Source organism: Prionailurus bengalensis, chromosome A2 (genome assembly GCF_016509475.1).
Source record: "Prionailurus bengalensis isolate Pbe53 chromosome A2, Fcat_Pben_1.1_paternal_pri, whole genome shotgun sequence".
NCBI classification, from domain to species: Eukaryota; Metazoa; Chordata; class Mammalia; order Carnivora; family Felidae; genus Prionailurus; species Prionailurus bengalensis.
In genome coordinates this window covers 165512395-165537585 of record NC_057348.1, presented here as the reverse complement: position 1 = coordinate 165537585, position 25191 = coordinate 165512395, and the positions used below count along the sequence as shown (strand labels likewise).

The 25191-nt window shown below is 47.2% G+C and overlaps 1 protein-coding gene across 6 annotated transcripts in view; it reads right to left on the bottom strand.

Annotated features, from left to right (window-relative positions):
- Nucleotides 1–25191, bottom strand: part of DPP6 (dipeptidyl peptidase like 6) — a 945711-nt gene that overhangs the window by 197850 nt on the left and 722670 nt on the right. For 5 of the 6 annotated variants that reach the window (XM_043590488.1, XM_043590487.1, XM_043590489.1 and 2 more), the window contains exon 6: nt 11312–11364. In XM_043590488.1, the coding sequence (XP_043446423.1) occupies nt 11312–11364 (53 nt within the window). Of the gene's footprint in view, nt 1–11303; nt 11365–25191 lie in introns of all 6 variants that reach the window. The other variant, XM_043590490.1, reaches the window with a different exon arrangement.

Here is a 25191-nt window from a genome sequence, read left to right as displayed (position 1 = left end):
AGAAGTGTGGGCCGATGTGGGTGTAAAGTCCTGCACAGAGTAAAGAAAGAAGCAGGCAGGTGACAGGAACCCAGAAAGCGCGATGAAGGTGTGACTTCTCCCTGGAGCAAAGGGCGTGTCCTGGGAAGAATGGTGTGGAAGAAACGGACTGGGACAGAGTGGATGGAGCCCTGGAGGCTGATGGCGTCTGGACATCATGTAGTAGGTAAGCAGGGATTCCTGTGCTCTGGGACAGGAAGAGGAATGAAGAACAGGTAAGAGGGCTGCCCTCGTGGGCTGTACCAGAAGGAGGCAGACCGGGGGCTGGGGGTGATGCCCGTCTGGCTAAGGACACTCAGACGCTGCCCAGGGGAGCGGGCTGGGTCCCCAGCAGGACGCTCACAGATAGCTTCTGTTCTGGGTGGAGAAACCCCAGTTCTGATACCAACGACCATTAAATGCATGGCTCGCATCAGCCCTGGATGTGGATTTTTTCCTTTCCTTTTAGAAATGGTACCTGGGGCGCCTGGGTGGCTCAGTCGGTTGGGTGTCCGACTTCGGCTCAGGTCATGATCTTGCGGTCTGTGGGTTCAAGCCCCACGTTGGGCTCTGTGCTGACAGCTCAGAGCCTGAAGCCTGTTTCAGATTCTGTGTCTCCCTCTTTCTCTGACCCTCCCCTGTTCATGCTCTCTCTCTCTCTGTCTCAAAAATAAATAAATGTTAAAAAAACAAAGAAGAAAGAAAGAAATGGTACGTTACACTCCATTTTGGCTGATTATGTCGGGAGCTCCGGTGAAGTGTGTGTTCGCCCTGCCCTGAAAGCCGCTCCAAGCATTTCAAAAAGTCAGTAGAAATTCACATTAGGGCCATGATGTGATGACTCTGGGTCAAGATGCTCAGAGATGTAAAAAACTTGACCTTCACATTAGTAATTGGGAGCGGGCTGTCCAAACTCCTGTGTTTATGAAAGAGGTTGACTCTCTAAGTGCTCCAACCTTCCCCTATAGTTTGGGCACCTGCATCCATCTTGCTGGATGCAGAAAACAGAGAGCTACAGGCTAGGGTTAAATTAAATTCCAGTCCAGACAGGCATCTGTTTTGCAAGGCTTCTTCTTAATCTGGGCATTTGGCCCATGGCACCATGTCGACCTCGCTCCTGTGAGCCTGCCAGCTGAGCTGAATCCTGAGCTGAGTCAAATACATGCTCTGGGTTGGGGGCACCTTGCATACCAATCACCCCCCAGGGCAGGCCAGCACTGCCTGCCTGTCTTTTTTGCAGTATTATAGTCAAGATGCAATAAAAGAATGGACAGGAAGGTCTGAAAAAGCCTACAGTGCCCTCTCAGCAGAATGGCCTTTGCTGGTGCTGGATGGGAGCTCCGGTGTCAGAAAACAGGTCCCCAACACAGTCACCAGGCTGTCCAGGTGTTAAGGGTCCTACACACTGCTTTTCAGCTGTGAAGCAACAGGCCCACCCAGGACAAGACCAAATCACCAGGACAGTTTTGGATCTCATCTTTCCTTGGTCCTTCCTCTAAGAAGGGTGGTTCTTGAAAAGAAATCCTTTCCTGGAAATCTGTCCAGGAAGTGAGGGATCTCAAGGGCCTGGAACTTTCCCAATGGCTCCTGAGGTTTACACCCAGGGGCTTATGCAGATAACACCCTCTTCATGAGGGTCTGCTCTGCCTCCCACCTCTGACCTCCTACGGTGCCCACCACACACTTCCCCATGGACCTGTCATTCGTAGAGTGCTCCAAAGACAGCAGTTGTGGGGATGAGAAATGTGCAGTCAGGTTGGACAGCCAACCCTGCAGTGCCCGCATTGGGTCAAGGAGAGCTCGGGGACAGGAGCCTATGTAGGCACATCTGGCCAGTCACGTGCAGGGATGGGGTGAAGGACAGGTAATGAACCTAAAAAGGGAGGGTCTAAACCGCACAGCCACTGTGGATAATAATTCAGCGATTTTTTTTTTATCGAGTTAAACATACATTTACTGTGCAAATCAGCAATTCTCCTTCTAGGTATTTACTCAGGAGAAATGAAAACCTACCTCCATATGCTATTCTGTATGCAAAAATTCATGGCAGCTTTATCCAAAAAAGCCCCAGGCTGGAAACAACTGAAATGTCAAATGGTGAACATGTAAACAAATTACGGTGTATCCATACAATGGGCCGGGTCTCAGCAATAAAAAGTATGAAACGCAGACACAGGCAATAATGTGGGGGAACTTTGACGGTAGTCATGCTAACAAAGAAGCTAGCCACACAGACGATGTGAGTATGACTCCACTTGCAAGACATTCTAGAAAAGGCAAGACCACGGGGACGGACCCCAGGTCACTGGCTGTCGGGGACAACCACAGCGGGTGAAAGTGGTGCACGATGGGATTCTTTCTGTCTTGGTGTCGAGATGCTCCCCTGATGGCACCACTAGTCAAAACTTCCTGAAAACTTACAATTAAAACCGTGTGTTTTATTTTTTTTTTTTAATTTTCAAATGTTTTTATTTAATTTTTGAAAGAGAGACAGAGCACGAGCGGGGAAGGGCAGAGAGAGAGGGAGACACAGAATCCGAAGCAGGCTCCAGGCTCCGAGCTGTCAGCACAGAGCCTGACGCGGGGCTTGAACTCAAGAACTATGAGATCATGACCTGAGCCGAAGTCGGACACTTAACTGACTGAGCCACTCAGGTGCCCCCCCAAACCGTGAGTTTTATTATAGGTCAGTTATGCTGCAACGAGCCTGCGATTATACACATGTGACCACTGCATGCCCGCCTTTCACAAGCCTGTCCACCCCCATCATCCCCTCCCGCCATCCTCCAGAGCCGCTTTCCTGGTCAAGGGTGCTGTGAAGTTCAACCGGAGTCAATGTCACCAAGGTAAACAGTTGGGGGCTTGGTGTCCAGCCCTCTGTAGACACAGTCTGGAGCACAGAGACACAGAAAGGTGACATAAAAACAATACAAAATCAACGAGGCAGCAAGGGGTATGCATGGCCTTTCCATCATCCACCCTGAGGCTAGCACGGTTTTGGTACACGCTGGCTGCTCCATTATGTCCGCAGCAGGAATGAAGGCATGGTACACGCTACAAGCACCTGGCAGGTCCAGCCGTCCAGGGGTGTCTGCTCGGTGCCCGGCACTTCTCTTCAGGAAAAGGTCCGTGAGCAGGAAGAGAGCTGACCCCGGGGATGTGGACAGCTCCTCAGGTGACTGACCCTCACGCCTGACGGAAAGGGCTCAGCAGGCAAGCCTCTCATTTCACGTGACTTAGACCGTGGAGGGGGAGTGTGCACAGCACAGACCAAAATGCATGAATCCGAATGGGCGGCTCACTGCTGATCCCACTCGGTGGAGCCCATGGCAAGCTCCTGCACTGGCAGGACACGGGCACACAGAAGCACCAGGGACCGTGCCCCTGGCTGGGGACAAACCCAGGCGACCAACAGCAGGCCCTGTGTCACCTCTGTAGTTTGGACCTCCATACTAAGGAGCCTCTCCTGAATATCACTAAACAAATCGCCCCCATCACCATTAATCTGAGGCCGGCTGTGCTCTCTGAGCTTGTCAAGAGGACAAGGAAATGAACGTTTCAGGGGAAACTTCACTTGTTTCAGCTCCAACTACCTTTAGTGATGACAGCAAGTGACGGCGGGGCAGGCCTGGCTGATCCCAGAGCCGGTCCCCGTCGTCAGAGACTCATTTGCTTGACGGGGGTGGGGCCCGGCACGCATCTTCTTCCGAGTCAATACTGCTCAATCACTGAATTCATTTCCTCCCACTGTCGGCCAGCATCGAAGGAATGCCTCCCACGACGGGAACAACTCAAGCGACACGAACATGCAGCTTAGAATCAGCAAGGTCACAAGTGTTTTTCCCTCTTCACGTGGGCTTGTGGCGACAAATGATTTGGTGGGAAAGAATGGTTGAAACCACCTCCTTCTGCCTGTGACTGATGGCTTTTCTCCGCCAACTGGCCCAGCCCTGGTGTATGAGACCTCTGGCACCGGGGAAAGTAAGGTGTGTGGGGCACCCCCTTCTGCACAGCCACGCTGTCCTGGGGCACCAGCCCCCGTGGGTGCAGACACAGTCAAGCCCCTGCCAGAGAAACCCTTCTCTCTGAGGCCTTAGGGTGAGGGTGAGGAGTGTCAGGCAATGAATGCATATTGAAAACATTTCTGAACATTCCACTCAGAAAAAACACATATTTACAACAAGGTGAGTAGCAGTTTAATGCCAGGATGAACTGTGGTGGGAACTGGGAACTGTGGTGGGAACTCTGGGGGTTCGGGCAGTTGGCGGAGGACTCTTGGAGGAGGGGGTGTGGGTTCTGGGGCATGAAGGGTCAGAGGCTGGGGGTGCAGCCACACAGAGAGCAGGAAGTCTGGAGCACGTGTGCAGGTGAGGACCTCCAAGAGCACGCCATCTGGGGGCAGTGCTTGGACACGCCACTGATGTGACCACTCATGGGAGCATGGCATGTGTCTTCCTCCTCCCTCACTGCAGGGCAGACACATCGATGTCTGCACGCTTTCCCACAGAGCCTGGGCATAGCCCTTGACTACTCAGCTCTACCCTCAGAGCTCTAGTAAGCCATTACAATTGATCCGAGCTGACATTGAGGATGACATTTATTTTGTGCCCAAATGCAGGGGGGGTTAATTAGACTTGGCCATATCACGGAAGATCTTGGTTCCTCCGTGAATAGAGCGTGTAGCGCTTTCCACACACCAAAGCAGGCATTTAAACGCCCACCTCATTATTCTAGTGTTTCCTATAACCTTTACATGAACCCTATGAGTCAGGCATTTTATTGCCATTAAACATATGGAGTAATTGTGCCCGGAGAAGCAAAGTAACTCTTCCCTGATTACACAGGTAAAGAGGCAGCCTGGGGATTTATTCCCAGATCTCTTTGGCTCTAAAGTCATGTTCCCTTGAAAATGCTTGCTAAGAGTTTGTATTCTGGAGGGAGGAAGGCGGTGTGTGTGTGGGTGGGGGGAGGCAGGAGAGCAAGGGAGAAGGGGGAGAAGGACCCAGACCAAGTGCTAGTGTAGACCTTTAGGCTGTCCACAGTTCTGAATATTAGTGCAGACCTCTGAGCTGTCCACGGTCCTGAATGTTAGTGTAGACCTCTGAGCTGTCCACGGTTCTGAAAATATGTGAAAGCCAGTAACGGTGTGGTGGGTTGGGGGGGGGGGGGGGCGGGCGGGGAGATCTCCCCACCCCATGCCATGACAGAGACAAGCAAAGTGGTATTTTAAGGACATCACTTTCTTCTGCCTCTTGGCTTCACACTTGTACATTATACGAACAATTGTATTCATGCAATTCCTGGCAGCTGTGAGGGTAGAGCCAGTGTGTGTCTGCCTGGAAGGGCCAGCGGCAGGGCCCCTGGGGATCCATGAGAAAAGGACCAGGAAGGAAAGATGGTGAGCCACCGAGGCACTGACATGTGCTGAGAATTCTCATCACTGCCCTTGTGAACTCACTACCTTGAATCTTCTCATGCACCAGGCTCAGCTCACAGTGGGACACAGGCTGCTGAAGATTTAATTAGAGGGACATGGAATAAACACTTGAAATATGTCTTCATTTTCCAGGAGAACACCGGCCACCCATAATCACTAGGAGTGTGGTTTCTCCACCCACTGAGTTCTGCCACGTTCCAAGCCTTCATTACTCCCCTTAGCCAGCCTCCTGATGGAGTCCATGCCCCAGATCTCCTCTCCCTTCAGTCTTCTCCACACATGCACGAAACTCACCCAAGCCTGCCATTTTCAGCACATCTGCTCTATGTAATCCCTATGTTCTTACTATGAAGACCCATCACACTAGGGTGGCATTAGGTTCCTTACACTTCAGTGCTATCCTAACACCCACCCAACCCTAACTCTACCCGTGCAGAGCCTGTGTGAACATGGCCTGGGCTGGCACCCCACAAATTCCAGAAGATGCTGGCTCAGTGCAAAAGTCAAGTCTGTTTAATGACCGACCAAACCTGGAATATCTCCTCTGTCTCCAGCTACTGAAAACAACAACTCACTCAGCTGTAAGGCTCAGCATAATCCTGATGCCCACAGCTTTCTCTTCTTCTGTGCTCCGTGTTTAAAATACCCCTTTGGGCCACTTAATTACATACTGTTACAAAGTCTATATCTTTTCTTTTCAACAGGATTTTGAACTTCTTAAGGGTATCAACCATGCTTTCATTACTCAACAGAGCGTCTCAATGAATACTTGCTGACCGGGGATGCCTGGGTGGCTCTGTTGGTTGAGCGTCTGACTTCAGCTCAGGTCATGATCTCACGGTTTGTGGGTTCAAGCCCCATGATGGGCTCTATGCTGACAGCTCGGAGCCTGGAGCCTGCTTCGGATTCTGTGTCTCCCTCTCTCTCTGCCCCTCCCCTGCTCATACTCTGTCTCTCTCTCAAAATAAATAAACATTAAAACAATAAATACTGACTTATATCATCTTGTTTGTTTCCACTGTAGGCAAAACCTGAATGCCTTACAAATTAATTGTGACAGGTCAGATTTAGATGTTATGGAAAAGAATTTACTGAGCATGGAGAATTATAGATAGCTGAGGCTACAAACATCTCCTTTAAGAGAGAAATTATAATTACCTGAGTGTCACAGAATAAGCCTTAGCTTTGAACAATTATTGAAGGGAAGTTTATTCTTTTTAAAAAATGTTTATTTATTTATTTTGAGAGAGAGCAAGAGAGATAACAAGTGGGGAAGGGGCAGAGAGAGAGAATCCCAAACAGGCTATGCACTGTCAGCGCAGAGCCCGACATGGGGCTTGAACTCACGAACCGTGAGGTCCTGACCTGAGCCGAAGTCAAGAGTTGGACACTTGACTAACTGAACCACCAGCTGCCCCAAAGGGAATCTTACCCTTATACGGGTGTATCATTCCTCCCCTTATAACAGAAAGGATTTCAGCTGGCCAGAAAGTAAAGTGTAATAATATTTAATCACAAGACTACAAAGATATATAGGTGCACGCTACAATATTAAGAAATCACATTCCCAAATGTTCACCGGAAGCAAAATTCTCTACTGTGCATTTTGGATATATCGCTCCACTTAATTGTTACAATGTGTCTATGAGAGGAACACTGTTATATCATCTTTTTAAAAATATGGAAACAGATCTGTAGAAGTATGACAACGATCAAGGTCAGTGGTGGATTGAGGATTCGGATTCACACCCTTGGGACCACAGAGCTGAAGTTAATTCCCACATCATGCTGTGGGCAACATACACTGTGTGTAGGTTTTCATCCCAGATGTCCAGTTACTAAATAAATGCAATGCCTTCTGTATCCCAGCCCATGAAGTTACAGAGTAAGTCTGGGCAGAAAGACCTACATCTCAGTTTACAGTTTTCAGATACAGAATGTGACTTCACAGGTCAATGAGAATTCCAAAGGAGTGCAATTTCTGTGTGCTTATGTTTGGTGCCTAAAAAATACCAGTGAACGAGCTAACTTTGGGCAACAAAATCCACAGAAGATGGCCTGGCATGTAAACAAAGCTACGCTCACATATTTCTTGGTGTCTGTTCTATTATTACTTTGTTTGCCAGACCCCAAATGCCAAGGCCACCCAATTAAGAGATATGCCAAATTTTTCTGAAAACTGATTTAGGTTATAGAGGGGATACTTTTCACTAGTCCATATGATTTTCAGGATGATGCTAGTAAATATAAGAAATTGTAGTCATACAGAAATAAATTCTTTCTTTTACAAAAGCCCTCAAGCCAAAGAAAAAAACTAATTCAAGAAAAAAGTCATATCAGGAAAATGTCAAGAAGCAGCCAAGTCTACAAAAATAAATACTTCTATGAAAACACATGATGGATCCTTAATAGAGAACATTGAGCCAGGGCGATAATCTCTATTACAGAAGATTGTTTTATTTTGCTGACTTTCTGATACACGAACTTAGTGAAACATTTTATGTTAAGAATGACTAGCTTTAAATCTGGGTTAACAAACAAATTTGTGTAAAAGATACCTGTTTAAGAATACGCTTTTTGATCTATCCGTAGATAGGTCTATAGGGTGTGGAAGATGAACAGATTTTCCCTTAGGTTTTAGATCTTTGAGTAGATGAAAATACTGCTGCCCTGGGATTCTCGCTGCAGCTCTAGCCAGTATGTGCAAAGGACCGGACCCAGCTCCCGCTACAGACAGAGGTTCCAACTGTGATGGGGGATGCGGATGCACGGGACAGGGAGGGCCTCTTTCTGGCTTGTGAGTGACACAGAAAAACAAGTAGACCCTCCCCTAATTCTTCTGCCTCTGGCAAAAAGGAAGGAAACCACAATTCAGAAGGCATTGACAAATTAATTCGACCCTTGTCTGTGACTGGTTGGCCAGCCTGAAGCCAGGACAAAATTCAAGTTACAAATGACAGGTAATCCCATCCTGCAGACTGCATGGCCTCCGGCTTCCAGTGAAGTGTTCAGAGGAGAAGCAGAGAGAGGGAAGTGAGAATTTGTGGCAAAGTACAGATCTGTGTCTTCAGAAGCACCAAGGAAAAGCTCCTTGTTTTTTTTGCATGATGAGTAATGCAAATCTAAATAATTTAATACAAGCTTATTTTTGTTTTATTAAACATTTTTTAATGTTTATTTTTGAGAGAGAGAGAGAGAGACAGAGAGAGAGAGAGCAAGTGGGGGAGGGGTGGGGTGGGATATGCAGAATCTGAAGCAGGCTCCGGGCTCTGAGCTGGAAGCACAGAGCCCAACTTGGGGCTCCAACCCACAAACTGCGAGATCATGACCTGGGCCAAAGTCAGACGCTCAACCGACTGAGTCACCCAGATGCCTGCTTATTTTTGTTGTAAAACCATAATTGTGCTTTCCTTTCTACTCCAAACCCACCTACGGTACAAGCCTTGGAAGGCGGGCTGTATCTTTTTCTGCCACCCGGTGGCTTGGTCGCCTGCACAGGCAGTGGACTTGAGGCATCGCTAAGGTTGCAAAGACTTGAGGCCTGAGGGCTCATCCGGTTCAGAAATCCACTGTCTCACTAATACAAATGAGGTGTCAACACTATTTAGAATTAATTAATTGATTCATTTTCCACCAATGATCTTATGACAAAGAGGAAGAGGTGGGCGGGCAAACAATGCAAGGTTTGGAGATGCTGCAGTTCATCTGGGTGATGGGCTGGGCCACCGACTTCCTCATCCACCAGGGTTCTCTTCCAGTAAATGTAACAAGGAATCGGCTACATCTACCAATCATACAGAGGTGCTTAGGGAAAATAAACTAGCACCACTAAAGATCCAATATTTGCAGTCATAATATAACTCAAGGGGGTTGTCTTGATGGCTTGGGGGTCTGGAGTCTGCCAGGCTGGCACTGGCTCCCAGCTCGACTGTACGTGAGCTCGGAGATGCTGGGAAGTTACTTGATGTCCCAGGTCTCACTGTAAGTGGGGTCTCACTTTTCTTGGGGCTCCTGGGTGGCTCTGTAGGTTGATGTCTGACTGTTGCTTTCAGTTTCGGTCATGATCCCAGGGTCATGGGATCAAGCCCCACATTGGACGGGGAGCCTACTTGGGATTCTCTCTCTCTCTCTCTCTCTCTCTCTCTCTCTCTCTCTCTTTCTCTGCCCTTTTCTCTCCTCTCTCTCTCAAAAAAAGTGCTTTTCTTTCAGGCTGTTGTGTTAGAGTAAAGGTGCACAGAAGTCAATCTATAAACGACAGCAATTATTATTACTGTGATTATTTTTAAAATATTGAAGACAGTACATTATGTGTTGACAATCTCTACGGGGGGTATCATCATCATCAACACGAAACAAAAGTCACCAACGTGAAACAAAGTCATCAACACAGACTATCTCCTCCTCTGGTTTGTCGCTGGTCTGGCTGAACGCAACATTGTACAGACTCCAAATCTATTTCTAAATTCTGACCGATGCAGTAAAGTATTAACACAAAGTGTTAACCATAAAATGCTTTTCGAGTTTTGAGTCTTACAAATTTATATAAAATGGAATGAAATATTCATCATCTATAATACATTCTATCGTCCTACAAGGGGTACATAAATCTCATGGCATAATTACACCCTTGACTACTGTGACCTTTGAAGATGCACATCTGCTTGGAAAAATGATAGAATAATTCCTCCTCAGTGGAAATCATCTGAGTTTATCTTTAAAATAGGCTTTAAATGAAAAATTCCTACACACTTAATTTTTACCACAGTGGTTCGCCTTCAGTTTCTTTGAGCTTGATTTGTCTAACAGCCCACCAGAAACTATGAATCTCACGTTGCCTCGGATCTACACACAACTCTCATTTGTCTGAAGTCCAAATGAAATTATTTTCTCCATGTTTGTTTTCCAAGGAGATGCCCACATTCTACAGAAATGGAGTAGAAAGCAAATTGGAAACATTCATGCTGTTGATTGATGCTCTCTTATGAAACTTTTCAGCAATTCCTGTGTGCTCAAGTCAGGAAAATTAGGATGCCTCCCCTACATATTCAGAGGCAATGCACGCAACATGGGCAGCAGCACAGTTCAATTTCTTTGAACACTTCCTGAGCCCCTCCCCTTTCCCAAGCACAGCGAGAGGAGCCCCGGAGGAGTGAAGGAGAGGCTGAGGCGGGGAACAAGAGTCTGGGGGCAGGTGAGGTGACGACACAGGAGGACGGAGGAAAGGAGAGAAATAAAAAGGCATCCTTGCCTCTTCTTGCTAGCTCTGGAGCTGTTTCGTCATGTGTCTGACTCAACAAATGGCTTCGGCAGACTTTAACCAGTGTCCTTCCTGCCTTTGGACTCTGGAGACGAGCTCCCAATAGGGCGCCCCTGTGTTGTGCGTGGGTATCAGGCATGTGCTCATGTCCCTCCTTCCCACACACTTCTGGGTCGCAAATCATGCATTTTCGAGAGACCAGGTAAGTTTAGGGGTGCCCCTCTATTTTGGATATAACCGGAACTCTTGTGGGAGTCCGAGGGCCATCCACTGTGCCTGGGAGGTTGCAAGGTACAGGGGAAAGTCCGCCCTGCACGACCTTGACATGGACCACGGGAACCAGAGCAGGAGACAGGTGGAGTTGTCCTACGATGGGGGCTTTACCAACGGCAAGTAACTGGACTCATGTCACCCCTGAGACCCTTGATGTAGTTAGCCAGGGAGGAGCCACAGAGGCCACACATCAGGATGCTGCACTGTCAAAATCGAGCTGTCCCATCACCTGCCCTTAATTCCATGAACGAAGCTACTATTCAGTGTTCTATGCCTTCTTTGTTCTGAATATTTCTCATTAAAAGAAAATGAAAGAACAATCTTACCCATGAGGAATTTTGCTCAGGACATAGTATCCAGTGTAGGAGTGTTGGTATATCTGAAACAGACAAGACAGAAAACAAAAAAAGAAAACAAAGCAAGCATTGAGACAAAGGCTGTGACTGTGATATTTTTCAGATCACTGTGAATCCCAAAAAACATTAGGGGGACGAAAAGGAGTTAATCAGGAGACCCGGAGGCAACATCTTTAATTTACTTAGGAAGTTAATTTGCACATCCTGTTTATTTTACTTTTGTCATTTGCACATTGTTTACAGGGCAGCCAGAGGCTCGATATTATCCCCATAATCAGCTGTTTTTTGTGATTAAATCAGGGGCACAGATTTCCAGCTCAACTACATGCAGTACAGCGTGAATGAGGTCACCAGAGGCAGTCAGTCAGCTGGACCCAACGGGACCGTGAGACCCCTGTAGCGTAGGACTTCCCTGTAAATGACGGCACATTCCATTGTGTATCCTCAGTGAATACAGATGCCAACACAGGCTTCACTGGGCAGCCCCCTGTCCTGCTGTAGAATGTGATGTGCACCTTTCAGCTTCGGAGAGGGGTCAGCAAATTAAGAGCTCAATGCAAGAGGGAGCATGGCTTTTAAAACTAAGGCAACAAGCAAAACTCTGTCTCCAAACTCCTATAAGCCCCAACCTGCAGGCTCTCTTAAACTCTTGAGCCAGGAGAGGATTTCCTGACCCATAAATGCAATGAAAGGAATGCAAGGAATGACCAAGAGAAGGGACAACACACAATGCAGGAAGTCTTGGCATTCACCTCCTGCTTTCTGGACAAAGAGCCTCCCCAGCATTGGGATGTGATGGGTTACTCTGCAGGGTTGAAGCAAGGAGGTACCGTAGTCCCTTTCTTCTACCTGTGTACTTTCTGAGAGTCAACACTCTGTGTGGGTAAACGTTCAGCGACCAGCATTTAAAACCACCTTCCTAGGGGCGCTGGGCTGGCTCGGTCAGAGGGGCGTGTGACTCTTGATCTTGGGGTTGTGAGTTTGAGCCCCACGTGGGGAGTAGAGATTACTTAAATAAACAAAGTGTAAAAAGAAAAAATAAACCAATTTTTTTTAATGTTTATTTTCGAGACAGGGAGAGAGAGTGTGAGTGGTAGAGGGGCAGAGAGAGAGGGAGACACAGAAGCAGGTTCCAGGCTCCAAGCTGTCAGCACAGAGCCTGATGCAGGGCTTGAACCCATGAACTGCGAGATCATGACCTGAGCTGAAGTCAGACGCTCAACTGACTGAGCCCCCAGGCACCCCACAAACCACCTTTCTAAAGATAATCAGTGAGGAATGTGCAGGCCAAGGAAGACAGATCCATCATGAAGCACATAAAGTAGAGGAATATATTGGGGTGCTGAGGACAGAGTGAGCCTGCCAAAGAGAACAGGCAGGACTGTGCTAAGCTCACCAACCCCCTGCCTTGTTGGGGCCCCCGAATTAACTTCCAGACAATCATGGTGGATTGCAGTTGCTTGGAGAAAAGGAATCCAGATACAAAAGTAAACAACAGCCTTTAAGCCCAGAAGATCTTTTGCTTCTGAAGATCCCAAGGCTCTGGCACCAGAATGATGGGATGTGGGGTGGCCTGCTGGGGAGAGTGGGTGGCATCTGACTGGGAAACGTGTCCAAATACTGCTTTGGTTATGAATAAATAGCCAGCAGGCACACGACTGTGCAGGAGAACTTCACGGACCTGCGGGGCGACTGATAGGGAGCAGAGGAACCCAGCTCTGCTATTTCTGAAGTGACGCTGCTTCCCCAGGAGAGAAGGGAGGGCCGTGTCCCAAGGAGATCACTGCCCAGACAGCGCCCACCAAAGGACCCTGTGCTTTGACTACACTGCCTCTGAGCTGGATGAGCTTCCTCAGATACAAGAACAGAAGCTTGACAGACACAATGCAATTCTCTGCAGTCATGGCACATGGGCCCTGTGCCACATGGCACTCCTAAACTCCGGAGGCACCTGCTCATTCTGTTTAATCTCACTCTATTGTCATGGTGACCCCAGGCAGGCAAAAGGTAACCTTTGTTTGCTAAGATAGGAAAGTGAGGTAGGCAAGGGCAGGGGAGAGAGGAAAAGGAGGGGGAGGGGAGGAGTGGAGGCAGTAAGGAGGAGGAGGGGGAAGAAGGGGTGGAGCCTAATTCTGGGACTCTATCATATAGAGGCAGCACAAATGATGGTATGAGACTTCAGAGACCAGGCTGTCAAAGGAATCCTGACTTCCTGCTGGCTCTCTTTCAGGTCATTGCTCTGGGGGAAGACAGCACCATGCCATTAAGAACCTTAAGCAGCCCTTGGGAGAGGTCACGTGGTGAGCAACCAAGTTTCCTCTCCAACAGATCACCAACAGCCAACGAGGAGCTGGGGCATCTTGCCAAAAGCCACATGAGGGAGCTTGGACGTGCAGTCTTCATCCCCAGTCTAGCCTTCAGATGATGCCGCCCCGGCTGACACTCATGACAGACCATGACCCAGAACCACTCAGAAGAGAAGGTCTTGGATTCCTGATCCACAGTAACTTCAAGATAATAAATGTTGGTTGTCTTAAGCTGCTCAGTTCTTATACAGCCATACAGAAGTGACAGATCTAGTTTAAATCCAGAGGAAAAAGGGTAACTATTCCATCAGATAGGTACAGACTTCTAAGTTACTGGATTCCCTCCTATAAACCTCCGGCAACTTTTAAAACAAACAGAAAAACAAATCCCTTATCAAATCAGTTTCAGTACAGAAGTGAGGGGCTGGGTAAGATCACTCGTAGACCAAACACTTGAAGGACGTCTTTGACATTACTATACAGGGCAGCCCAAAGTGTCAGAAGTGATGATGAGGGTGAGGCTGAGGAAGTGGAAGGTGAGTGGCTAGTGTTCATGGAGCATGTCCTACCCATCAGGTGGTGTGCCAGCCCCTCGGAATACTGAAGTCACTTAATTTCTGTGAATAGGCATTAGCACCCTATTCTGAAGACAGGAAAATCGAATCTTAAAGAATTCAAATCAAGCTCAAGCAAGGTGTGAGCTGAGGTCTGTCTCTCTCTGATCACTGTGTTGGAAACTGTCTGAACAAAGGGCGTATCTCTTAACTCTCAAGTTACAAGTCCAAGTTGATGGCTGTCAACTGAAGAATCCAGGATCCCAACTGATACAACGGCCATGCAAAACTTCATGGTTGAAGGACTATACCTTTTTTAAAAAAAATGTTTATTTTTGAGAGAGAGAGAGAATGCCAACAGAGGAGGGGCAGAGAGAGAGGGAGACAGAGGATCTGAAGCGGGCTCTGTGCTGATGCGGGGCTTGAACCCACAAACAGCGAGATCATAACATTAATCAGGGTCGGACGGTGACTGACTTAACCAACTGAGCCACCCAGCAGCCCCAGGACTATTTCTTTAATCCATCTGGACACGGTGATTTCCATTCACTCCCCGGTTATGCCATTCTCACACAAACACCCAAAGTTGGTCTTCACATGCCTCTTTAAACACGCCTCTGCCTCTGAAATTCACCCCTGGGAGTATCTTCTGACTGGGACCAATGAGAAAAAAGGAGACTGAACCGAAATAACCTCATAAGGGCAATGGTAAGAAGAAAATGAGAGAATTACCCATTCTCAATTCTATGCCTGTACTGTTGGGTTAAAAGAACAAAAAAAGCATGTGTGGATAGAAAATGTGGTAAAATATCTGGAATACCAAATCACTAATTAGAAAGATGGAAACAAAAATGGGAGTGTTTGGATGGCTCAGTCAGTTAAGCATCTGACTCTCGATTTCACCTCAGGTAATGATCTCACAGTCTGTGAGTTCGAGCCCTGTGTCTGGCTCTGTGCTGATGGCATGGAGACTGCTTGGAATTCTCTCCCTCCTTCTCTCTGCCTCTCCCCTGCTCATGCTCTCATTCTCTCTAAAAATAAATAGATAAAAGCAATTTTTTAAAAGAAAGGCTCTAATTTAAAAAAAATTGGAGAGGATGTAGGAGAGACAGGTAAAATCTGGATGTGCCAAGCACGCACGTGAAAGAAGCTGTCTGGGGTGAACGTTAGCACAAGTGGGACCCTTAGGAAAGAAAGTGCACTTAGGATTGAAGAGCTGCTCTTACAAAAGGATGGAAGAGGGAGGGCCATGTCACAACCTTCTAAGATGGAACAATCAAATATCACTCTCTTCCACAAAGTGTTCTCTCAGCCCAGAGCCAAGAGAACCACAGGCACAAAAGAAAACTACTCTTTAAAGAGAAAATGCCTGATCTTGAAAGGAATAAAAAAAAAGCGACATGTCACTGGAAGAATTTGTTCCTTAGAAAGTCTTTCTTTTTCTTTTTTTTCTGCTCTCTCTGTTGTGTTTATGTTTCTTTCTTTAAAATAGACTCTTAATACTTCTGATCATGGAAAAAAGTACAGGGCTGGAAGTTGGTAAGAACACATCTGGTTATTTTTCTAAGAGCGCACTTTTGGGAGTTCATGGATTTGAGTTATTTTGGTTTCTTCCTACACTATCAAATTCCCCGTGGAAAATGAATATATAAAAACCTGTTACCCAAAATGCGATTCACGAGATGGGAAAGCAATTTCAGCAAATTTTCTTTCTGATATGTTATGAAAAATGGTTGATACTGGCATCCAAAAATTGGAATAAATATAACCAGTCGAAGGTTCTTCCTGGGAGAAGTTCACATTTGGTTTGCTTCTTCTAGTTTTGAAACACCTGCCCACAGGTCATCCCCTTTGCCCTCCATCGCTCCTGCGGAGCCATACTTGTTGTCTATGGTCTTCCCTACCTCAGCCTCAGTGCTGACACTCATGACCCATTGTGCACACTCATGCAGACTCACTTTCCATTCCTCTTCCTCTATGAAATCATCTACTCCTGTGGTTTTAAACCACACTTCCACCTAGGCATCCCTACCTCATGCCTCACAAGGACCAAAACCTCAATATTCTCCAAAATAAACTCTTCAACGATCCTTAAAACCTAGTTCTCCTTTGATATGTCCCATCTGAGTTGGTGGTTTCATCATCCACTCAGTAAACTGAGCTAAAAACGTAGTCTTCCTTGACTCCATTCTTGGTCTCCTTTGAACTTCTGCTCCAGTTCAATCCATCCTCAAATCCATCCTCAGCAGAAGTGCTGAATGGACTTCTTCAGTCCTTCCCAAATCCACTGCCCATTCTTCACTGCGATAGCCTTACTGCGGACCTCCCCTCCATCTTTCCTCTCCTGCACAAAGAAGCTACCCTTTCCAAGACTAACCTCAGCTCTCAACCCGTTCCCTTCTGCTTCCTGTCGGACTTTAGGGACTCCTGCGTTACAGGTTTCAGAAAAGACCCCACCTTACATGTTTCATCTCTCCCTTTGTTGTTTTGTCTCCCAAATCTGCAAACATAACTCGAAATCTCCCCCATTAAAAATAAAAATCCCTGGTCATATCCTCCCCGAACGACTCCTTTTTAACTATCATTGTGCTGCATGAGAAAAGTCTGTGGGGCCTCACCTTCCGTGCACTTGTAACCGGTGCACTTCTAACATTCTCAAACTGTGATCTCTAAGCTCATTTCCAGCTGCCAGACATGATGGCGTCAGCTCAATGTCCAGTCTGCTCCACGTCTGTGCAGTGGGTGATAAAGGTGACAGGAACCGCTTTCTGCTCTTCCTTCTGTGACAGGTCACTGCCTCCAGGACCTTGCCTTTCTCTCCTGCTGCTGCAGACACCTTCAATGGATGCAGGCACCAGACCTGCCCCCCTTTGCTGTTTTTCACCTTGCTGGTCTACACCTCTGGTCTGGTAGATCCCACTCATTCCTTTCTTGTATGGCTTTTTACTGAATTTACATTTTTATGCTTGACCTATCTTTTGAGTTCGAGGCTCCTATTTTTAGCCTGCTTTGGACCTTTCTGCATGGCTATTTTTTATCCAAAACTTGTCTCCCAAATGTAATAGTTTAGAAGCCAAATAAACCATTTTCTTGCTAAAGAAGTCTCTTTAGAGACTTTACAGCAGAGACCGGCTAAAGATGGTCTCTGAGTAGAAAAACATTGGCATTAGCTTCAAGTATTCCTAATTCCTTATTTATTTTATTATTATTATTATTTTTACTGTCCATGTACAATGGGTTTCCAAGTGTCACCGGGCTTGGTAACTTTGGAATGTCTCTTAAATTCACACCACATTTTCTACCCTCAGTAACACTGCCCTGGTTTTGGATGTCTGTGTAACCGCAGTGATCTTCCAGTTGGCCGGCCAGCCTCCTGCGCCTCCCCCCTCCGCTTCTCACATTCTATTCATAGAGGGAATTAAATGTACTGGAGGGTGTGGATGAGCTCAGAGTAAGATTCTCCTGAGTTAGGGTCAAGACCACCATGGCTGGGACACATGGTTAAAGAACCAAGATCCGGTAAGGAGTGAATGAAGGCTAAAAGTACTGGGAACAGGGAAAGATGAACACAGGAAAAAGATAGGGCAGGGAAAAGAAAGCGAGATTTGGGAACTGGATGATAAGGAAAAAAATAGAAGAAAAATTACCTGCATGTGACATCAGTGATGACGAGTGAAAAACCAAAAACCTGGAGGAGGCGAAAAACTGGAAGCTGGAAAACGTGAGATGTCTTGGTGTTAGGATTGCAGAAAATGAAAGGTTTACTCAGGGGGTCTGTCTCCTCACAATGTTGAGGGTTCTGCTACCAAAAGAAGAGGAAATTCCATTTGGTTCCATCTGCCACAGTGATTCCCGGTTCTACTGGGAACCAACACAGTGGTCTGTCCTCTGGGAAAGAGCAAGCAATCTGCCTGCAAACTTCAAGCCAGGGTTTTGTGGACCATGACAAGTACTTCATGAAGCTAATGTCCTGTAAACGTTCCTTTTGTTCCCTCAGAACCCTTTTAAAAACAGCTTTACGAGGGTACAACTGATATACAAAGAACAGCCCATATCTCATGTGTACAGTTTGATGAGTTCAGACACATGTGAACATCTGTGACACCAAGTTCACAGTCAAGGTAACAGACCTATCCAACGTGTCCTGGTGTCCTGATAACTTTAAAAAAATTTTTTAATGTTTATTTATTTTTAGAGAGAGAGACAGAGTATGAGCAAGGGAGGGGCAGAGAGAGAAGGAGACACAGAATCCGAAGCAGGCTCCAGGCTCCAAGCTGTCAGCGTAGAGCCCGGCACGGGGCTCAAACCTGCGAACTATGAGATCATGACCTGAGCCAAAGTCAGACACTCAACCGACTGAGCTGCCCAGGCGCCCCTTGTGTCCTAATAACCTTTAAGAAGGCAGTAGTGATCAAACACTTAATTCTGAACCTGGGTGGCCCCCCCCTTCAGTTGATGTGGGGAGCAGAAGGGATGAGAAACTCATGCCCCATTTTTTCAAAAATACTTCACGAATGGCCACATTTGCACTGTGTGTGCCTAAATCTTGGTCTTGACACATTCTTCCAAAACACCGGCAATCCTGGCTTTTCATACTTATTTCTATCCATTATCACCATCCATTACCACGATCTCCCCACCACGCGGCAGCTCCCGGACTTCTGAGAAGCCCTCCAGGACTCTATGGAATGGCTAATTATCAGGTGGCTCGTCAGGACAAAGACTCCTGAGGGGCGCCTGGGGGCTCAGTCGGTTAAGCGTCCACTTGGGCTCAGGTCATGATCTTGCGGTTTGTGGGTTCGAGCCCCACATTGGGCTCTGTGCTGACAGCTCAGAGCCTGGAGCCTGCTTCGGATTCTGTGTCTCCCTCTCTTCCCCTCCCCTGCACATGCTCTGTCTCTGTCTCTCAAAAAATAAATAAATAAACGTTAAAAAATTTAAAAAAAAATTTAAAAAAAAAGGACAAAGCCTCCTGAGTCCTTCTTTGAAGAAAAAAAAATAAAAGAGCACATCTTTAATAATGTGGCTGAGACAAGAACTAACCAGTTTGTAAGGTCTTTCTGGGAAGAAATTACCAGTATCTTGTCTAGAAACTCTTCCCCTTAAATTTGGAGAATGGAATCCAGTGGAGGGTGTCACTTTTTTCTTAGAAGTGAGACAAATAAGCCCAAATATTCTAGAGAAAACGAGAATATGACCAGGTTGGCTGGAGTCTGGCAAGAAAGTCACCCGGGGCAATAGCAGGTGGTCTGCCCGGACGAGAAACTCAGGAGACGTGGAAGACTGTCTTTAAGGTTTTAAAGAGCTTCATGAACGTGTGAGCAGGTCTGTTGTGAGCATGAAAGTGTGAGCAGGTCAGCACAGTGATTCCGCAATTCTTCACAGTACTCAGTGCTTATCACAACAAGTGTTCTCTTTTTTTTAATGTTTTTTTAAATTTATTTTTGAGACAGAGAGAGACAGAGCATGAGTGGGGGAGGGGCAGAGAGAGAGGGAGACACAGAATCCAAAGCAGGCTCCAGGCTCTGAGCTGTCAGCACAGAGCCTGATGTGGGGCTGGAACTCACGGACTGTGAGATCATGACCTGGGGTGAAGTCGGCCGCTCAACCAACTGAGCCACCCAGGCACCCCAACAAGTGTTCTCTTAATCCTATTTCCACCCTCACCCCCAAGCCCCTGCTTGATTTCCCATCTCCTGTCTTGTTCATGGATTTTATCAGGCACTACTCCAGTGACCCAGCATCTTCCCAAAGTATCTAAATTCCTGCCTGGTCTCTGTTCCCACCCGTAAGGCTCACGGTTCAGAGAATTACAAGCCTTGGTGTTGGAGTGAGTGATGACAGAAACTTTCCTGAATGAACCGATCCTTCCCAGAGAGGCAGCTTCTTGTCTCAGGAAGGTCATGATCGCCCCATGTTCACGTTCTAATGACTACATTTGGCACACACTTCCACAAACCTTGCCAACTTATTTAATATCATTTCCCTGAAGTTAAACCTCTTCTTGTAATAATTTTTAAAAAATGTTTTTTAGAGGACCACAAAGAACTAGGTACGACTGAAAAAGTAAAAGTACAGATATCTAGCTTCGATGACATAAGACAAGTAGTAGGAAAGAGGAACTCAATGTTCCTCGTGTTTCCCTGGTTGGGTGCCTTTCCTTCCCCCACGAGATGGAACTTAGGATTTAGCGACACAATCTAGGCAAGACTTAAAATGGAGGAAACACAGTTGTCAGTTTCAAAATTCAAAAGTAATTAAAAACCCTTAGCATTCACTCCTTACATCTCAACTTCTTTCCTCCAACTCGTCTTCCGCAAAACTTTTTACATTTGCGAGAGCGGAGACGGTGCCGTCCTCCTGAACCTGCAGTCTCTTCAAATGTCTCATTCTGCTCTCCACACCACGCCCAACCCTGGTTCATTCGCTTGTGACCAATCCCCACTGTCTAACTTATTTAATGGACAGTGTTTCTCTCATCCTGTGCCCTTCACGTACGATGCTTGAATTTCAGCGGTGAGTGAGTAGTGAGTATAAAACAATCTCTGGCTCAAAATGGGGATCCATCGACACAAATGTCTTCTACTTCAGAGACAAAGAGTAACGCTGTCAGTTGTGACTCTACGTTTCCAAATATCAATCTCGAGAGCAACTCTGACATCCAGAAATAGCTGTGTAATTTTTTTTTTTTTTATCATTTCCTTCTGTCTCCACTTGGACATTTCAATTCAAGTAGCATGCCCATGTGTCTGAGGCTCATCTTGCGGAAACAAATGAAACCCATCCCTGGTGCTGCTATGGAAGGATGCAGAGGAAGTGATCGTAAGGACTTCCTTCCGAACTGATTTCCAAGGGCACACACCTGTGTGCGCTGGCTTCCTCCCCAGCTCTGTCACATCCCCTTTGTCTAATTGGCTGGTCACTGAGAAAAAGGTGTGGGATGTCCATACCAGTCCCGCAAGCCCACGTTCTCCTTCACTGCCTTTCCTATTTTGTTGTTCTGCTAGGACTTTCTGCTGACTCACTCCTGATTATGCTTGAAAACACAGCATTTCTTTTTTTTCTTGCTCTGTGTTAACGCCTCCTTTTCTCATCTGACACGCTACCCGTCAGACCAGCCTTGCAGAGAGGCAAGACAAAAAGAGATAAATCTTATTGACGTTGTTGTAAGTGTTTAGAAATTTACAAAACATTTTTCTATATCTTTTAACCTGACCTTCCCAACAACTGCTCCTGTGGCTGAACTGGCTTCTCTTTATCTTTTTTTTTAACTTTTTTTCTTAATTTTTATTTATTTTTTAGAGAGAGACAGAACATGAGCGGGGGAGGAGCAGAGAGAGAGGGAGACACAGAAACTGAAGCAGGCTCCAAGCCCTGAGCTGTCAGCACAGAGCTGGATGCGGGGCTCGAACCCACCAACCGTGAGATCATGACATGAGCCGAAGTCGGATGCTTCACCGACTGTGCCACCCAGGTGCCCCCTCTTTATCTTTTAAGTTAAGCAACTGAGGCTCAGAGATGCAAACTGGTGGGTCCCAGGTCACACATTGTCAAAGGAGGAGAAGTGGGAGGCTCATGTCTTTTCACATTTTGCTTAAAGTTGTTTTCACTATGACATGCTGGTAAGAAAGCTTCTCCCGCCCTATAGCACCTTTTCTTTACCATTCTGGAAGGCTCTCCTCATGAGGGATTGATCCTCAAGATGGGAATGATGCGAGAAGATTAACCCCCGAGCCACACTTTGCCAACCTGCTGAAAGGCATCAGTGGTCAGCCAATTGAAATGAAGCCTTCAGAGAACAGCACCGAATCCAAAACAGGTCTTGGGGACACAGAGAAAATGGAAAGAAAGGAAAGCCCAAGGAGGTGACAAGGGGAAGCCAAGCAAGCTTGCGTCCAGCACACCCAGGTGGAACTGTCTGTACCACGTGACGTGCAGCTCCCCCCACAGCAGCTCATGGAGTATTTCAGGACCCTGACCCCCGGTCTCTCATGACACCGAAGGTCAAGTGCCCTGGACTCACTTCCAACAACAGGAACTACAAAGAGTTCCATTCTCCCCTGCCTTGCTTCTCTGGCACCTTTTGTAGTGTTCTCATTTCCTTATCACATCTGTTACTACGATCACGTCGGCACATGTCTTACCCCTATGTGCCGGGTGGGAGATAGTGCCCTGAGAGTCGGTAGCCATTTATAACCTGCCAAGTGCAGCTTCTCACAAAGCCCCTTGCCTGGGTCTCTGCCCCACTGGCTCCCTTCACTCCTGGCTGGGAGATGTCGGGCAGAGTAGGACAATGTTAGTTTCTCAAGAAGCACATGGCAAGAGAAGTTCAACAGAGGCGGCTGTCAGGACAAACTCTTGGTGCCCAGACAATGTCCCCACCAGGACTCTGCAGCCTGGAGGTAGGCAGTGAAGCACTGAGTCCCACAGCTCCTATGGGAGCTGAGCTGTGAACGGAGACCCAAGGGCTACTGTGTGTGGGCACCGCTGAGGCTGCTTTGTGCTGAGAGGGGTTTAGAGGCTGCGCTGGGGCACTAACAGCAGTGGCAGGGTCTGCAGTAGGTGGTGAAACCACACCGCATGGCTTCGGGAGAAGCTCCAGATACCCAGAAGGCAGGGCACTCCAAGTAGCTTGTATCGAGCTCCTGGGCAGGGCAGTGTTGGTTTCATAAATGGGTGGACAGTGTCACGGGAGGCACTGGTTTCGCAAAGATGTTCTTGTTAAAAAGACTCAGCGCCTGGGTGGTTCAGTTGGTTAAGCAGCTGACTCTTGATTTTGGCTCAGATAATGATCTCATAGTTCATCAGATTGAGCCCCACATTGGGCTCTACGCTGACAGCGTGGAGCCCGCTTAGGATTCTCTCTCTCCTCTGTCTCTGTCCCTCCCCCTGCTTTTTCTCTCTCAAAACAGAGAGCTAAACATTAAAAACAACGAAATAGAACAGGAAAAAGAAAACACTTTTTTAGAGTATATAACAGAGGAAGAGTATTCTTCTGCAAAATTTCATTTCAGTTCTGTATGTGCATTTGAACACTAGCTCAAGATGTAAGATGTACTTCTTACCGTCTTACCATGTGTCCTAATCAAAAACTTTTGGGCATGGGGGTTATTTGGCAGGGGGTCCTCCAAGTGTAATGGGTTGAATGATATCCTCCCAAATTCATATGTTGAAGTCCTCATCTTAGATTTTACCTTATATGGAAACCGGGTCTTTACAGAGGTAATCTAGTTAAAACAAGGTCATCAGGAGTGGAGAGCCCATCCAATATGAGTAGTAGCAAAAGAGGAAAGTTGGACCAAGAGACGGACACATACAGAGGGAAGTCTGTAGAAAGACTTGGGGAAAGCACTGTGCAATCAGAGGATTGGGCGATGGGTCTGTCTGTGAGCCGAAGGGTGCCAAGGATAGCCAGCCACCAGCAGCAGCTGGAAGAGGGAAGGAAGGATTCTCCTCTCCAGGCTCCAGAGAGTCATGGCCCTGCCCTCACCCCGATTGCAGACTTCTGGCTTCCAGAGCTGTGAGCAATTTCTGCTGTTCTAAGCCACCCAGTTTTTTTACGCGTTGTTACAGCAGACTCTAGGATCCCTCTACACCAAGTATGCTCCCTGTCAGCATCAATATCATCCAGGACACCTTGTTAGAAGTACAAATCACCCCACGGAACTGCAGAAGCTGGGAGGGGAACTCTTGCCATGTATGTTTCAACAAGACCACCAGGCGATTCTGATGTGTTTAATGTTGGAGAACCTTCCAGAGTGTCGGTTCAGCGTTCCTCACTCCTGGAATGTGGCTCCTTCGATTCATGAAAACATAGTGAGGACCACAGGAACAGTGGTCAGGACTCAACTGCTGAAAAATCACACTGTCTAGACACATCATCAAATACAAGGATGCTATGCCAACGCCACCCACCCACAAATGCTACATAATCAATGCATTCAGAACATCACGTCCCAAACGTGATAAACCCAGATTTTCACAATCATCGGTCTTTCATTGAAAAAATTCATTGTTTTGGTACCCGATGAAGTAAAAACAAAGCAGAGCAGTTGTGTTTTTTCACATGTCCTTAGTTCTCTCTGGAAGAACAAGCTTGTGGATGGAGGGGTGGGTATTACAACCTCGTCCAGGGGTCTCATCAACCCCTCACAGAGACCTGCCACATAACCTCCCCTCCTATCTGCTTCCTCATTTAGGTCAGAGGGTCTGTCAATTACCAAAACTTTCCTACACCGTCTGCACCAGAGAGAGACCTACCAGCATCCATTCCAATGGCAGTAAATCTAGAGCTGGGTAACCGCTTTCCTTCTGAAAGTCACTGGTAAGAATATGAAGCCAAGCATCCGACTTCCCCAGAGTGATAGAAAGAAAGCCTGGTTCCCTCTGCAGGCCAGCCTCATGATAGACATCTCCTGCTGTTTTCTAATTATCTGCCTGATGTTGAGCCCCCCCCCCCCCCCCCCCCCCGCCTGAAGATCTGCCAGGGTGAAGCAAGAAAGCTCCAGGACGGGAAGGAGTCTTCCGAGTTCCTCATTACCTGTGTGTCTTTGTGGCCCTCTTTCCTCTGTGCCTGTGATTCCGGATGACCTCGTTCACCACTATGCACCTGGAGGCTCAACCACCCACCCTGCCCTTCTCTACGGCCCACTGGCTGGCATACCCGCCCACTTGCGGGACAGAATGCTCATTATGGCTCCTGCCACATGAAGCCAGCCTTCTTCCTGGTTCTCTTGCCCTGATCATGACTTCTCAGGGATGATCTGAAGACGGCCTTTTCAGTTTCTGACTCACCACTTTCTCTTCCCCTTTAAAGTACTGACCTGCCCCTTGGTATTGGTTTGTATTTATCCACGGCCACACTGCACAAGCGTGCATAAGTGCGTCCACTCTGCACAAGTCCCCCCGGCATCTATGCGATGGTGATTTCATCGCTGACTGTGGTGTCCACGTTGTTCCATTTGTCGAGGTGGGATCTATCTTTACAAAG